General features: G+C 48.5%; 1 protein-coding gene and 7 non-coding genes across 8 annotated transcripts; all 8 read left to right on the top strand.

Moving 5' to 3' along the window:
* The first annotated feature begins 763 nt into the window (after window positions 1-763).
* TRNAL-AAG (transfer RNA leucine (anticodon AAG)) lies at window positions 764-845 on the top strand. The gene has a single exon. It is a non-coding gene; the product is annotated as a tRNA-Leu (tRNA).
* A 5,223-nt stretch (window positions 846-6,068) lies between these two features.
* On the top strand, window positions 6,069-6,150 carry TRNAL-AAG (transfer RNA leucine (anticodon AAG)). The gene has a single exon. It is a non-coding gene; the product is annotated as a tRNA-Leu (tRNA).
* A 246-nt stretch (window positions 6,151-6,396) lies between these two features.
* Window positions 6,397-8,391, top strand: LOC139056142 (uncharacterized). The gene has a single exon (XM_070534057.1). It carries the CDS (start codon window positions 6,502-6,504, stop codon window positions 7,450-7,452), a length of 951 nt encoding a protein of 316 aa, XP_070390158.1. The 5' UTR covers window positions 6,397-6,501; the 3' UTR covers window positions 7,453-8,391.
* A 2,773-nt stretch (window positions 8,392-11,164) lies between these two features.
* TRNAL-AAG (transfer RNA leucine (anticodon AAG)) lies at window positions 11,165-11,246 on the top strand. Its single transcript has one exon. It is a non-coding gene; the product is annotated as a tRNA-Leu (tRNA).
* Window positions 11,247-11,317: 71 nt separating this feature from the next.
* On the top strand, window positions 11,318-11,399 carry TRNAL-AAG (transfer RNA leucine (anticodon AAG)). The gene has a single exon. It is a non-coding gene; the product is annotated as a tRNA-Leu (tRNA).
* Window positions 11,400-11,470: 71 nt separating this feature from the next.
* On the top strand, window positions 11,471-11,552 carry TRNAL-AAG (transfer RNA leucine (anticodon AAG)). Its single transcript has one exon. It is a non-coding gene; the product is annotated as a tRNA-Leu (tRNA).
* A 71-nt stretch (window positions 11,553-11,623) lies between these two features.
* On the top strand, window positions 11,624-11,705 carry TRNAL-AAG (transfer RNA leucine (anticodon AAG)). The gene has a single exon. It is a non-coding gene; the product is annotated as a tRNA-Leu (tRNA).
* Window positions 11,706-11,776: 71 nt separating this feature from the next.
* TRNAL-AAG (transfer RNA leucine (anticodon AAG)) lies at window positions 11,777-11,858 on the top strand. Its single transcript has one exon. It is a non-coding gene; the product is annotated as a tRNA-Leu (tRNA).
* Window positions 11,859-15,576: the final 3,718 nt, after the last annotated feature.

Below are 15,576 nucleotides of genomic sequence, written 5' to 3'. Positions count from 1 at the left end.
TCTAGTGCGGCTGCAATTGACTGTGGTGTAAAAGGTTACTTCAGGGAATTAGTCACGTCGTTTAGGATACTTAAAACACGCTTCTCATTTGAGTACCTGAGCATTGTACCGAGAAAGAAACTATATAAAGATTTAATCGATGTAATGATGACAGCACCATTATACAGATCGCCCAGGGCAAGATGTATTAAAAAGAGTTCGAAAAATGACTGTTAGAGGAGCTGTTAAAACATTTTTTTTTTCAAATTACATACAAACACACTCCCTGTAAAAACATGGCATGATGAAAAGGGAATATTTGTACCGTGGACAACAAACTGCCTTTTGTGCAAGAAACCAGAAACAATCGAACACACGTTCATTGATTGTTTGGATCCTGTCTTTTTTTGGGATGTTTTGCAACGAACCCTGAAGAAAGAGTTACCGATAACACCACACGGAATTCGATATCTCTCAGTACAGAATGAAAACAGCTTCCCCTATGACATGATCATGATACGGGGGCTACATAGCCTTTGGATCACAAGAATGGGAGTCAGGCACGCAGACCCCAAGGCAAAGCCAGCCAGAGAAAACTTTATAGAGAGCATAACCTACTTGCGCGAGGTAAATAGTACTTTAACCGAGCCACCAGCATGGATTTGGGTACTTGATGAGTTGGTACGAATGAAAAATTTTTAATTAACCACACTGGTCAAGCAGACCAAGGTGGGTTTTATGTATGTACATGCCTTTTCTGAATAAAATTGTTTAAAAAAGAAGTGTTAGCGTGGCCGAGCGGTCGAAGGCGCTGGTTTAAGGCACCAGTCTCTTCGGAGGCGTGGGTTCGAATCCCACCACTGCCAGATCGTTCTGCTTCTTTACGCACGCGCGTCGGCGAAAGGCGCACGCAATAGTCATACAGCCGTAGAACCGTGGTAGCGTGGCCGAGCGGTGTCTACTTCCGGCTACCATACGGTACGGTCGCAGAATGTCTTGTTCCGTTGGGGCGGTTGAAGCGGCCCAGCAGGGCCGTGGAATCAGGTTTACGGAGTCGACTACACAGGAATACCAGCTTGTTTTGCCTCATCTGCCTTCAGGTATGACGGTTTCTAAGACAGTGATTTTGCACGGAGACTTAAAAGCAAGACCGCATCGCGTAGAACATTTTCGCGATGCGCTTGTCAGAGTACAGCTTATGCCGGAAGTGCTGGCCCTTGGGGCCTATCAAATGAATCATGTGTGGGCGATAACCTTCAAGGATGAAGTCACAAAGAAAAAGATACTTTCACTCGAGGCGTTCAGCGTCAAGGAGCACCGGTACGTCGTTATTGACCCGTGCAAACAGGATGTGCGCATGAAGCTTCACTGGCTCCTGCATACCACGCCCGACGACGAAGTTCGAACGGCTTTGGCACCTTTTGGCAAAGTTATTGAAATTTCCAAAGAGAAGTGGCGTGTCTCAGGCTGTTACGAGAAGGGCTCGCACACACGTTTGGTGTCCTTGCGCCTGAAGTCCGGTTTGACGGTCGAAGACCTGCCGCACCAGTTGCGCATAGGCGAAGACAAGGCACCTGTATTCGTATCTGGTAGAGCGCCGCTCTGCCTCCGGTGCCACGGCACCGGTCACATACGGCGCGAGTGCCGGGTACCGCGCTGCAGTGCCTGCCGTCGCTATGGCCACGAGGAGAGCCAGTGTGTACGCAGCTATGCCAATGTAACCGGAACAGGCGGAAGCGACATTGTGCAAGAGCACCTTATGGACCAGGCCGACGCCGAAGAAGCTTCTGTGGGAAGTGGGCATCAGGCGAGCAGGCAAGAGAACCCGCCTGTAGCGTATTCTGAAAAGGACAAAGAAGTAAGAACGGAGGACGAAAAACGACAACCGGCCCACCCAAGCACACCCGAAAGTACTCCCGAGATGGAAACAAATCTCGGAGGTAGCGCATCGGCTTCGCAGAATGACTCGGAGAACGAGGCACTACCGAAAAGTGAAAAAGGAAGTCAACCTGCAACAGCCGTTACTAAGAGACCTCATGAGAAGGTGGCTAGCGACGAGAATTGCTCCGACCCAACGAGCGCTGTGGGACCACCGCCGCTAAAGTCAACGACCACTCGTAGGAGCAGCTTCAAGCCCAAGCCGACGGTCCCACCAGACCGGTTGCAAGGGCCGCGAGTGCCTCCGCGTTAGCGGGGGGTACTTTTTTGCCTTCTTGTTCAACTGTATGTACGAGGACAATCATGTTGAGACTTTGATTGAGTTGAGTGTCTTCAAGGTAGAAGCCGGGCTAATTACCAGTGTGGACGAATCCGCCTGCTGTGCACACTGACCAGTGATGTAAGTCTCCCTCGCCTGTTTTTGCGTAGCGTATTAGGTATTGAAAAAAAAATAAGACAATGGACCCAAATCTTTCTTCCCTTCGTATTGCAACGTTGAATGTACGGGGATTGACAGCAAGGCGACGGCAAGTGCAAGTTAGTCGCCTAATGCTCGATAATGACATAGATATTTTGGCTATTCAGGAGACAAAAATCGAGAGTCAGGAAGCAACAGACCGGATGGTCGAGACCTTTAAAGCAAGATATAACGTTTGTGTGTGTCATGCTGCTGGCAAGTCCGGAAGATGTGCCCTTTTTTTGCGCAATAGTATCGGAATATTAGAGGAAGCAGTCCTCACCAGTGAAAATGGTCGGCTAGTCCTCTGTGATTTTTCTTTTAATGAAGCTGAGTGGCGCCTTTTGTGCATCTACGCCCCGAATAGAGAGAGGGAGTGCAAGGTTTTCTTCGATTATGTTGAACCGTTTTTGTCTTGTGAAAGGAAAGTTGTGCTTCTTGGTGATTTTAATTGTGTATGCTTGCCTGAGGACACAGTCAAAAATGTACCTATTAGAGATGTGAGCGCTGATCTATTGAACACAATTACACAAGAAAAATATATGTTTGATGTGGGGGATGTACTCCGTGGTAATTGCGTGCAGTATACGCATTTCCAAGGTGCGAGTCATGCCAGGTTAGATCGCGCATACATTTCAGCAAGCCTTATGCCATTATGCTTCAAATACATGGTAAAGCATGTAAGCTTCAGCGACCATAGCCTGGTCATGTTTGAAATAGGCACGAAACGAAAAACTTCACAGTTTAATTGGAATCTTTGGAAGCTTAACGAAAAGTTGCTACATGATGAAACTTTTATGCGGGCAGTGACAGAAAGAATTGAAGCTGTTAACTCTGATAAGTCTGACAGGATTGGTGCGTTGTGGGAACAATTTAAAATCGATGTTAAAATTACTGCAATTGATAGAGCATGCGCACTGCGGCACAAATCTAAACAAGAAGAAAAAGGACTGCGAAATACTCTGGACAATCTTTTAAACGCTGGAACCACAATACCTGGGCTGTTCTCAAAAGAGATTAAAGAAGTTAAAAGAAAGATGGAAGCCATGGAAGCTGAAAAATATAGAGGGGCCATGATAAGAGCGCGGGCTGAACGGCTCTGGCTGGGGGAAACCCCAACCAAGCGTGCACTGGGAGACGAAAGATGCTACGGCGCAAAGAACGAAATCAAAAGAATTTGCTATCGTGATGAAGTCACGACTGATCAAAATGTGATTCAAAAAGCATTTGTTGAAAGATACACGGGTTTGCTGGGGTGTAAGATACCTGTACACGAAGGCTTCTTTAAAGAATTTATGCCACTAATGCCGAGGTTAGACGACGATGCGAAAAAGACACTGGAGGCTCCCATTAGTGTAAATGAAATCGAAACAGCAATAAAAGAGTTAAGTGTAGGAAAGTCGCCTGGGCCTGATGGCCTTGGCGCGTCATTCTACAAAGCTTTTAAACAGGAATTGGCTGAAATACTCTACCATGTTATTAATGAAGCGTATGACAGCCGTGGAATGCCTCCATCTTTTAAAACAAGCCATATTGTACTAATACGTAAAACTGATGACCCCTCGAAATTACTTTCGGTGGAAGCATATCGGCCGATAAGTCTTGCAAATGTTGATTACAGGATATTCATGAAAGTGTTAGCTAAAAGACTGCAAAGTGTAATAACGTTGGCAGTTGGTAAACACCAAACATGTGGCATAAAGGGGAGGACAATTTTTACGAATGTTCATACAGCTCGAAGTGTACTGGAGTGCTGTGATATGGTATGCGGGCACGTGGCGATGGTACAGCTGGACCTTGAGAAAGCCTTTGATAGGGTAGCGCACGAGGCGATCTTTAGATTACTGGAATATACTAACGTTGGCAAGGTGGTCCTAGATGGGGTAAAAATGGCTTACACTGATTGTACTACCAATCTAATAATTAATAAGACATTAAGTGATCGAATATCAGTTGTAACTGGTGTGAAACAGGGAGATCCGATTTCAGCATTATTATTTGCAATGTTCTCGGAACCTTGTTGTCTTAAAGTGCAGAACAACCAGAATATACGAGGTTTCCGCTTCTTCACGCATGAAATTAAAATATTGTCTTACGCAGATGACATTGCAATTTTTTTGTGGAGACAAAACAAGCATTAAAGAAGCAGTAAAAGATGCCAAAGAATTTTGTAGCTTTACTGGCAGTGCCATAAACTGGCAGAAGTGTTTAGGTTTCTGGCACGGAGAATGGGAAGATAAGCCAGAATGCTATGAAAGCATAAAGTTCACAACTGTGCCATCCAGCTACCTTGGTGTTCCGCTTCAATATTATAAAGATGCAACGAGCCAGTGGGCAGAGCCAACTGAAAAAATGAAAGCGCAGACATCAAAGTGGGGCGGACGAAGTATGTCTATTTTCACCCGTGCGACGGTGTGTAACTTGTTTTTGGTAGCGAAAGTGTTTTATATGTTACAAGTGTTGTGTATGTGAAGAATTTGTGTGCAGAAATTGCACAGAATATTTGCAGTTTTTTTTGTGGGCATCTGGTTGGGAAAGGATGAGTCGTGTAAACTTATTTCATGCGGTGGGGAATGGAGGTGTAGGTTTATCTCATTTGTTCTTGAAACAGGTCGTGTCGAGATTTGTGTTCTTTCGCGACCAAAGTGACGCGTTCTTGCGCACTGTTATTCAACTGCGATTGTGTGATGCATTGCCTGATTTTATTGTTACGTCACACACACTACGTAATGTAGCTGTGAAAGGATTTATGCGTGAAGTTGTTGATAGTGTCCGTTTTCTGAGAGCGCATTTTTCAGTAGATTATCTGTCAGATGTTTCCAGAAAGAAGCTTTACAAGGACCTTATTTATGTCATGTGCCCTACACCAATTTATCGTTCAGCATATCATTTAGGACAAGAGCGGAATGTGCTGAAGCGTGTAAAAGGTTTCCCTGTGAAGGCTTCTACAAAAACTTTCTTCTTTATGTTACACTGCGGCACACTACCTGTCAAACCTTGGCTCCAGGAAAAAGGTATCTTTGTGCCTGGGAGCATCAACTGCATCATTTGTAAAAAGCCAGAGACAATAGAGCATATTTTCTTGAATTGCTGGGATTCCATATTCTTATGGGACATCCTACAGAGAACTCTGAAAAAAGATTTCCCATTAACGCCTTTCGGGATAAGGTTTCTACCTGTTGAGCAAACAGAGATGGTGCCGTATGACCTAATAGTGTTGTTGTGCATGCACAGTGTCTGGAGGACGCGAATGGCGGTCAGAAATGCAGACCAAGTTGCACGACCAGCAAAAGAGTATTTTGTGGAAAATATTGTATATGTACGTGACGCATATAAGTCTTTATGCGAGCCCCCAGAATGGCTATGGATCTTTGGCCATCTCACGACAGCAAAATACCTTTAACCAAGCTGTATAATCTGTAATACAGCCGATGTTTTAATCGCCTCTTTTCATTGTGAATGTGCTTTTCCTCTGAATTCAAAATTGTGAATTGAGTCATTCCATGTTTTTTCGTATTGTATCGCTAACAGGCAATAAAAAAAAAGCGTGGCCGAGCGGTCTAAGGCGCTGGTTTAAGGCACCAGTCTCTTCGGAGACGTGGGTTCGAATCCCACCGCTGCCAGATCGTTTTGCTTCTTTACGCACGCGCTTTGGTGAAAGGCGCACGCGATCGTCATACAGCAGTAGAACCGTGGTAGCGTGGCCGAGCGGTCTAAGGCGCTGGTTTAAGGCACCAGTCTCTTCGGAGGCGTGGGTTCGAATCCCACCGCTGCCAGTTCGTTTTGCTTCTTTACGCACGCGCGTCGGCGCAAGGCGCACGCGATCGTCATACTGCAGTAGAACCGTTGTAGCGTGGCCGAGATTCCACTTCCGGCCACCGGACGTGTAAATCATGGGCTCCGTAGGAGCGGCTTCAGCGGCCCAGACGGGCCGCGGTAACAGGATTTCTGCCTCGGACGACGAGTATCAAGTTGTTTTGCCTAGTCTGCCAACAGGGCGTTTTGTTTTGAATACCGTTTTTCTACAATGTGATATCAGGGCCCGCCCATACCGGGTAGAAGATTTTCGCGATGCGCTCGCTCAGTTATCGCTCCTCCCGGAAGTGGCTGCTCTCGGGGCCTACCGTATGAGCCATGTATGGGCCGTGACCTTCAAGGACAGCGACGCAGTGAAAAAGATTGTCAGCGTTGGAGAGCTGCAGGTCAAAAAGGGCCGGTGTCTCGTCATCGACCCCGCCAACCAGGACGTACGCCTGAAAGTGCATTGGCTGCTGCCCAGCGTTCCTGACGAGGACGTACGTCTTGCCTTCGCGCCGTATGGAAAGGTCACCGACGTCGTTCGCGAGCGCTGGCGGGTTCACGGCGTGGCTGATAAGAACTCAACAACAAGACTGGTTACGCTGAAGTTGAAGCCGGGCGTAAAGCTCGACGACCTTCCGCATCAGGTGAGCGTCGCCGGGGAACTAGCTCTCGTGGTTGTGCCGGGCAGGGCTCCTCTCTGCCTACGCTGCCGCGGCACGGGCCACATTCGTCGCGAGTGCCGTATTCCATGGTGTGGTGCCTGCCGACGTTTCGGTCATGAAGACAGTCAGTGCGAGCGCACGTACGCTAGCGTGACCGGACCTGTGGGCAACGAGGAACACTCTGCCATACTCATGGACGAGGCGGACATGGAAGACACTTCGTCCGCGCCGGGTGAAGTAGCTGACGTCGTGGCAAAGCCGGCGGTACGTCTTGAACAGGAGGAGAAACAAGTCGCTCAGGCTATTGCCACAGGACACCAACAAGCGACTGCAGAGGGCACCGCGGCCATGCCGAATGCTGAAGAGAAGATCCCACCTGAGACGGAGGTGACCTCCTGCCTCGTCGAACCTGAAGGCATGGACACCCTCACCGGCCCAACTAGCCAAACAACGGGGAAACGGCCCCACAACCAGACCGTTAGCCGGACGGCGAAACAGGATGGCAGCGGTGGAGACGAGCCACCGCCCAAAGCGCCAGGTATAAGGAGGTCGACCTTGAAACTGCGGCCGAACATTACGGTCGATCCACGGCAGGCGGGTAAACCGCCTCCGTAATTCCGTGCTGTCAAATTCGAGTGGGGTAGGGGGGTTAGTGAGTGCAATGGCCGTCATCCTGAGCGCTAGTTTTTTAGAACCTTGCCAGGAAGGGGGGCCCAAGTTGCACTTGAGTGCCCTTTCCGGAAGGTCGAGTTGCGTCTCCTTTAGAGGCATTAGACGTGGTTACCGGCACACCTTTATGAGCACTCATCCTTGTGTAACTGTGATGGGCACCATTATACCGTGTAGCCATGGCGGTTAATATTGAAGGAACGCTACGTGTAGCCCCGTTAAATGTAAGAGGGCTCAGTGCAAGAAGGCGGCAATGTCAGCTAAGTCGTCTCCTCTTGGATAATAACTTACATATAGTGGGAATCCAAGAAACGAAAATTGAGAGCCAAGAGGTAACACATAATGGTGTCCAATTTTCGTGCTCACTTTGATGTATGCGTTTGTCACGCTGTTGGTGGATCAGGCGGCTGCGCTATATTCCTACGAAATAATTTTGGTATTTCTGTGCAATCAGTGTTTTCGTGTGAAACTGGGCGTCTCTTAGTGGCTGATTTTTGTTTTCGTGATGTGGATTATCGTGCTATTTGTATCTATGCGCCGAATGTTGAAACGGATCGTCGATCTTTCTTTGAGCGTATTGAAGCGTACGTAAACTGTTCCAAGGTCGTAATACTGCTGGGAGATTTTAACTGTGTTTGCTATACTGAAGACCGAGCAAAATGTTCACGCGTTCGTGATAAGAATGCCGAATTTCTAAACGCAGTGGTGCATGATTATGTCCTGGAAGATGTGGGTAGTATTTTTGCCAGCGGTACTCGCCCGCGATTTACCCACTTCCAGCGTGATAGCCACGCTCGATTAGATAGATTATACGTGTCAGCCGAATTAGTGCCCTTATGTTGTGAATATGATGTGCAAGCTGTAGCATACAGCGATCACTGTTTGGTAACTGCCACGTTCGGGAAAAGACAAAGCAAACACACCTTTAACTGGGATCTTTGGAAAATGAATGCGCAGTTGGTACATGACGATGTTTTTGTCGATGCTGTAGTGAAGGAACTAGAGAACCTGACTTCAGCCAAGCCAGTAAGCTTTGCCATTCAATGGGAAGAATTGAAACAGAGTCAAAATGTTGTCCATTCAAAGAAGCAGTGTCATTAGACACAAGCAGAAACAAATCTTCGCCAGCAACTGCAATTTTTTATCGGCATGGAAAGTCTCGAGCCTGGTGTGTATGTTGACGAATTAAAGAAAGTGAAAACTGAACTAGAAAGGATAGATACAGAAAAATATAAAGCAGCACTTGTGAGATCAAGGTCTGAGAAGTTGTGGGCGGGAGAAATTCCAACGAAACGAGCCTTATCAGAAGAGAAAAGGTACGCATGTCGGAAGGAAATCCGCCAGCTAGCTAAAGGCAATCACGTTACGCGCGACAAAAATGACATCAAACAAGGGATCGCCGATCACTTTAAAGCAATATTAGGTTACCCGCGGGACCTTAAAGGTAGCTACGAAAAAGAATTTCTCTCATTGATACCAAAGCTCCATGAAGAAGTTAGGACACGTCTGGAACTACCAATAAGCCTGAGTGAGATAGAGTGCGCAATAGATGAGTTGTCCATCGGTAAAGCACCTGGGCCCGATGGCTTGGGAGCCACTTTCTATAAAACCTTCAAGTCTCCATTGGCCCGCGTTCTTCACGAAGTTATAAGTGAAGCGTTTGAGCGAAAAAGATTGCCCTTGTCTTTCACAACCTCATATATCGTGCTAATTCCGAAGAGGGATGATGAGGAAAAACTTTTGTTGCCAGGGTCATATCGCCCGATAACTCTAGCCAACGTCGGCTATAAAATATTCACGAAAGCTATGGCCAAACGACTGCAAAGTGTAATTAAAACATTGGTAGGGCCACACCAGACTTGTGGCATTAAATGCCGCAGTATCACAACAAATGTACACGTGGCTCGAAGAGTGCTTGAGTGTTGCGACGCGATTGGCGACCACGTCGCGATGATGCAGATCGATTTGGCAAAGGCTTTCGACCTCGTCTCGCACAAGGCTTTGTTCTGCATACTGGAACATGCGAATGTTGGCAACGCATAACGGAAGGCGTCATGATGGCGTACAGAGAATGCTCAACGCGCATTATTGTTAATGGGAAACTCACCGATAGCTTTCGCGTGCGCTCGTCTGTGCGGCAAGGATGCCCGCTGTCGCCCCTTCTATTTGCTGCTTATCTCGAACCACTCTGTTTGGCGATCAGAAATAACGAGCGCATAGCAGGCTATCGGCTGCAGGCAGCACACGTAAAAATCTTGGCATATGCCGACGATATCGCGATTTTCTGCACAAACAAAGCGGGCATTAAGGAGGCCACGACTGTCGTTGAAAAGTTCTGCTATTCAACTGGAGCCCAGATAAACTGGGATAAGAGTTACGGCTTCGGGCATGGTAGTTGGAAAGACACGCCGGAGGCCCTTTATCGATTGAAGTGGTCGTCGTTACCAACGCAGTACTTGGATGTGCCTCTCGGAATTTACCGTGAACCTGAATCGTACTGGCTCGATCAAGCTTCGAAAGCAAAGGAAAAGGCTGACGGGTGGAGAGGAAAGCAATTGTCAATGTTTTCTAGAGCCACTGTCTGCAACCTCTTTTTAGTATCTAAGATATGGCACGTTATGAATGTGTTGTGTGCTGCGAGGGTAAGCGTACAAAAAATTCACCGAGTTTTCGCTACATTTATTTGGGCGTCGACCTGGGAGAGGATGAGTTGAACGAACTTGTTCCTCCCTGTCAAGAAAGGTGGGCGTGGTCTAGCTCATTTGTTTCTGCGACAAGTCGTGTCACGTTTTGTGTTTTTACGGGATCAAAACGATCCGTTTCTCCGAACGGTGATACAGGTACGGCTGTGTAGACAAATTCCAGGATTCATTGTTTCGACTGTTCACAACATGCCAGGAGCTGTGACTGGTTACCTGCGTGAAGTGGTATGGTCGTATAGGATGTTGAATGTACGTTTTTCACAGCAATACCTGTCAACCGTTACAAGGAAAAAACTATACAGAGATCTCGTGGACACGATGTTCCCTGCACCTTTGTACCGTCTTCCACACAGTGGAGGCCCAGGACAAGATGTCCTAAAGAGAGTGAAAAAATGCCAATACGGCCGTCAGCTAAATCTTTCTTCTTCAAATTACACACAAACACATTTCCCGTTAAGACCTGGCTTCATGAAAAGAGTATATTCATCTTCTGGACCACCGACTGCTTATTATGCAAAAAACTGGAAACAATAGAACATGCATTCCTAGACTGCTGGGACGCCATCTTTCACTGGGATGTTCTGCAGAGAACATTGAAAAAACACTTACCCCTAGACCCATATGGAATACGCTTCTTACCGATTGATAACACCGAGGATGTCCCTTATGACCTTATTATGGTCCTGAGCCTCCACGCAATGTGGAAAACTAGACTGCAATTCCAAAACGGAGACATTGTTGTTCGACCGGCTCGGGAAAATTTCATTGAGAGTGTCGTGTGTGTGAGAGATGGTTTCAAAGCACTGCCTGATGCACCGCAATGGATCTCTGTATTTGATGAATTAGCGATGTTGAAAAGATTTTAGTACCGTGTTGACCAAAGTGTGGTTCACACGTTTCATCCTTTGTAAACCATGATTTAGTACGTCGAAGTCGGCAATAAAGAAAAAAAAAGTGGTAGCATGGCCGAGCGGTCTAAGGCGCTGGTTTAAGGCACCAGTCTCTTCGGAGGCGTGGGTTCGAATCCCACCACTGCCAGATCGTTTTGCTTCTTTACGCACGCGCGTCGGCGAAAGGCGCACGCGATCGTCATACAGCCGTAGAACTGTGGTAGCGTGGCCAAGCGGTCTAGGGCGCTGGTTTAAGGCACCAGTCTCCTCGGAGGCGTGGGTTCAAATCCCACTGCTGCCAGATCATTTTGCTTCTTTACGCGCGCGCGTCGGCGAAAGGCGCACGCGATCGTCATACAGCGGTAGAACCGTGGTAGCGTGGCCGAGCGGTCTAAGGCGCTGGTTTAAGGCACCAGTCTCCTCGGAGGCGTGGGTTCGAATCCCACCGCTGCCAGATCATTTTGCTTCTTTACGCACGCGCGTCGGCGAAAAGCGCACGCGATCGTCATACAGCGGTAGAACCGTGGTAGCGTGGCCGAGCGGTCTAAGGCGCTGGTTTAAGGCACCAGTCTCTTCGGAGGCGTGGGTTCGAGTCCCACCGCTGCCAGATCGTTTTGCTTCTTTGCGCACGCGCGTCGGCGAAAGCGGCACGCGATCGTCATACAGCGGTAGAACCGTGGTAGCGTGGCCGAGCGGTCTAAGGCGCTGGTTTAAGGTACCAGTCTCTTCGGAGGCGTGGGTTCGAATCCCACCGCTGCCAGATCGTTTTGCTTCTTTACGCACGCGCGTCGGCGAAAGGCGCACGCGATCGTCATACAGCCGTAGAACTGTGGTAGCGTGGCCGAGCGGTGATTCTGCTTCCGGCCACCGAGCGTGACGGACGCATGATGACGGGCTCCGTTGGAGCGGCTTCAGCGGCCTTTTCTGGCCGCGGTAACAGGGCTATGGAAATGGAAGACGACTACCAGGTTGTTCTGCCAAGTCTCCCAACCGGGCGTTTAGTTTTAAATACTGTTTTTTTTGCACGCGGATACCAGGGCCCGCCCGTACCGGGTGGAAGATTTTCGAGACGCGTTGGCTAGGCAATCGCTTCTCTCGGATGTTATCGCCCTGGGGGCGTATCGGATGAGCCATGTCTGGGCCATCACGCTGAAGGATGCGGATGCCGTTAAGAAGATTGCCGGCCTCGGTGAGCTGCGAGTCAAAGAACGCCGCTGCATGGTTATTGACCCGGCGAACCAGGACGTACGTCTCAAGCTCCATTGGCTGCTTCACACCGTGCCGGACGAAGACGTGTGTGTCGCGCTCGCACCGTACGGAAAGGTCTCCGAGGTGGTCCGAGAGCGCTGGCGTGTGCACGGCGTGTCAGAGAAAGGCTCAACGAGCAGGATGGTCACGCTGAAATTGAAAGCTGGCGTTAAACTAGACGACTTGCCGCACCAGCTTAACGTTGGGGGTGAGTTGGCACTCGTCGTTGTGCCTGGAAGGCCTCCGTTATGTCTTGGCTGCCGAGGTACGGGACACATTCGACGGGAGTGTAAGGTGCCGCGATGCGGAGCCTGTCGACGTTTCGGTCACGAAGACGGTGAGTGCCCCCGTACTTATGCAAGCATCGCCGGCCCTGGAACCAGTGAAGATGCCTCGGAGCCTTTGATGGACGAGGCGGACGCAGAAGAGGCAGCGAGGACAACTGGGAAAACGGAGACGAAAGTAGGGCCTTCGTTTACGCCTCTGGTTAAGCAGAAGACAACGACAACGTTGACGTCTCCAGCAGTGGTGGCATCTCAGCGAGCGCAGCGTGACCCCGAAAGCGACAGCGGTCACAGTGCGGTGGCCGATACGAAAGCTTCGCTGAAAACCCCGAACCGCGTGGAGCCTCGCATTGCCGACGCCATGGACGCCGACGATGAAGCGGCTGCCCTAACCGCTGGAAAACGGTCCCGCGAAGAGAGCGCCGGTGAGAACCTGCAGCCCGGTGGTAGTAGCAGTGAGGAGCCGCCTCCAAAAACGACAGGAAGTCGACGTTCGTCGTTGAAGCCGCGTCCAAACCTTTTGGCCGAGTCACGGCAGGCAGGTAAACTGCCTCCGTAATTTTTTTTCCCGTGTTCTGTGGAATGTCAGCGTCGGTTGTGTATAAACCGACACGGTGTTTTTGGCTGACTTTTCGAGTTTTCGCGCATGCAAAGTGGAGGATGCGACGAGGAGGTGCCTCAGACCACTTCGAGACAACCACCAGTCAACCCTTTGGGTGGCCAGACAGACCCCCAGTACATCATTGCGGAACACCAGTCGGGAAAATCACATGGTCGACAGAGGTAGGCACCATGCGGAGCGCGCCCCTTTTTATTACGTAAACGTATGGTAGTTGAGCTAAGAACCCCATTGCGTGTAGCAACTTTGAATGTTAGAGGGCTGGGAGCACGAAGGCGGCAATGTCAGCTTAATCGCCTGCTTATTGATAATGACCTTGACCTAATAGCTGTGCAAGAATCAAAGATAGAGTCACAAGAACATGCTGACCGCATGGTGCCCCCTTTTCCGCGCCAACTTTGAAGTGTGTGTGTGTCACTCCGTTGGGACATCGGGTGGATGCCTTATCTTCATTCGCAACACATTAGGTATAAGTGTGGAGTCTGCATTTGCATGTGAAAGTGGCCGCCTCTTGGTTGTTGATTTTTCTTTTTCAAACCTACACTGGCGCGTTGTATGTGTTTATGCCTCCAATGTTGAAAGTGAACGTAAATGTTTTTTTGATTCCATTGAGCCGTACTTGAACTGTGACAAGGTGTTGCTTGTATTGGGCGACTTCAACTGTGTATGTGCTGCTACTGACCGAGTGAAGTGTAGACCAGTGAGGGACAAGAGCGCGGAACTGTTGACTCAGTTTGTGCACGATTATTTATTAGAGGACGTTGGAAGTGTGTTTTCGGCTGGAACACGGCCTGATTACACACACTTTCAACGCGACAGTCACGCAAGATTAGATAGACTGTATGTTTCTGCTGATCTCGTGCCACTATGCACAGCCTATGATGTAAAACCTGTGTCGTTTAGTGATCATTGCCTTGTAAGCGCGACTTTTGGAACGAAGGGAAGGAAATCACGCTTTAATTGGTACCTTTGGAAACTAAATGAGAAAATTTTAGAGGATGAAGGATTTGTCAAGGAAACTAAAAGTGATCTTGATGGGGTACTAGCTGAGCAAGTGGACTGCTTTGCCGTTGAATGGGAAAGTTTCAAAGAACGAGTGAAGCTTAAAGCTATAGGAAAAAGTAGCGCCATTCGGTATAAACAGAAAGGAAAAGAAAGGGAACTTCGCGAACAACTTGAGTGCTTGGTTAGGATGGAAACCAATAAGCCAGGAAATTTTAGTAAAGAAATAAAAGACGTGAAGTGTCAGATCGAAACAATTGACACTGACAGGTATAGAGCAGCAATAATACGCTCAAGGAGCGATAACTTGTGGGCAGGCGAAACGCCTACAAAGCGGGCGCTATCAGATGAAAAGCGGTACGCTTGCCAGAAGGAAATCAGGCAAGTAAGATACGAGGGGCACATTACAAGCGACCCTAGTAAGATTCAGCGCGCTATTACGGAATACTTTGCTGAACTTTTCGGCAATAGGCGCGAGCATGCGCAAGGGTTTGAAGGGGATTTCCTCCGACTAATGCCAACACTCGACAATGATGTAAAAGAGCGTCTTGAATTGCCTATTACTTTGGAAGAGATCGAGAAAGCAATAGATGATCTTCCGTCTGGAAAAGCGCCGGGGCCAGATGGGCTGAACGCTGCCTTCTATAAAACCTTTAAACATGATGTTTCTCAGTTCCTGTTACAAGTGATAACAGAAGCCTATGAACGCAAAAAAGTTCCACTGTCCTTTGGTATTTCACACATTGTACTTATTCCCAAGTCTGATGATGCGGAGAAACGAATGTTAGTGGGTTCCTACAGACCTATCAGCCTCACTAATGTCGACTACAAGGTGTACATGAAAGTACTAGCCAAACGACTTCAGAGTGTAATCGACAAATTAGTAGGGCCGCACCAAACCTGTGGAATCAGAGGACGTAGCATTGCTACAAATATACATGTGGCCAGAACCGTATTGGAATGTGTTGACGCGCTTGGAAGCCAGGTAGCTATGATACAGCTGGACTTGGCTAAAGCGTTCGACCGCGTTTCACACGACATTCTTTTCTCCATTATAGAGCACGCTAACCTGGGTAGTGGAATAGTAGAAGGAGTAAAAATGGCGTACGCAAATTGTATGACACGCATTATAGTTAATGGTGACCTTACTGAGCGCCTCACAGTGCGTTCTTCGGTGAGGCAAGGTTGTCCGCTCTCTCCCCTGCTTTTTGCAGCGTATCTAGAGCCTTTATGTCTGGCCATTATCAACAGTGACAATGTCACGGGTTTCAAGCTGCAATCTGCTGAGGTGAAACTTCTTGCGTATGCGGACGACATAGCGGTAT

Source organism: Dermacentor albipictus, chromosome 1 (genome assembly GCF_038994185.2).
Source record: "Dermacentor albipictus isolate Rhodes 1998 colony chromosome 1, USDA_Dalb.pri_finalv2, whole genome shotgun sequence".
Lineage (NCBI taxonomy): Eukaryota > Metazoa > Arthropoda > Arachnida > Ixodida > Ixodidae > Dermacentor > Dermacentor albipictus.
Note: the sequence above shows the minus strand (reverse complement) of the source record. Positions and strands in the feature narration are given on the sequence as shown.

Coding starts and splice junctions, on each gene's coding strand:
- LOC139056142 (XM_070534057.1), top strand. CDS start 6,502: ATGAGCCATGTATGGGCCGTGACCTTCAAGGACAGCGACGCAGTGAAA.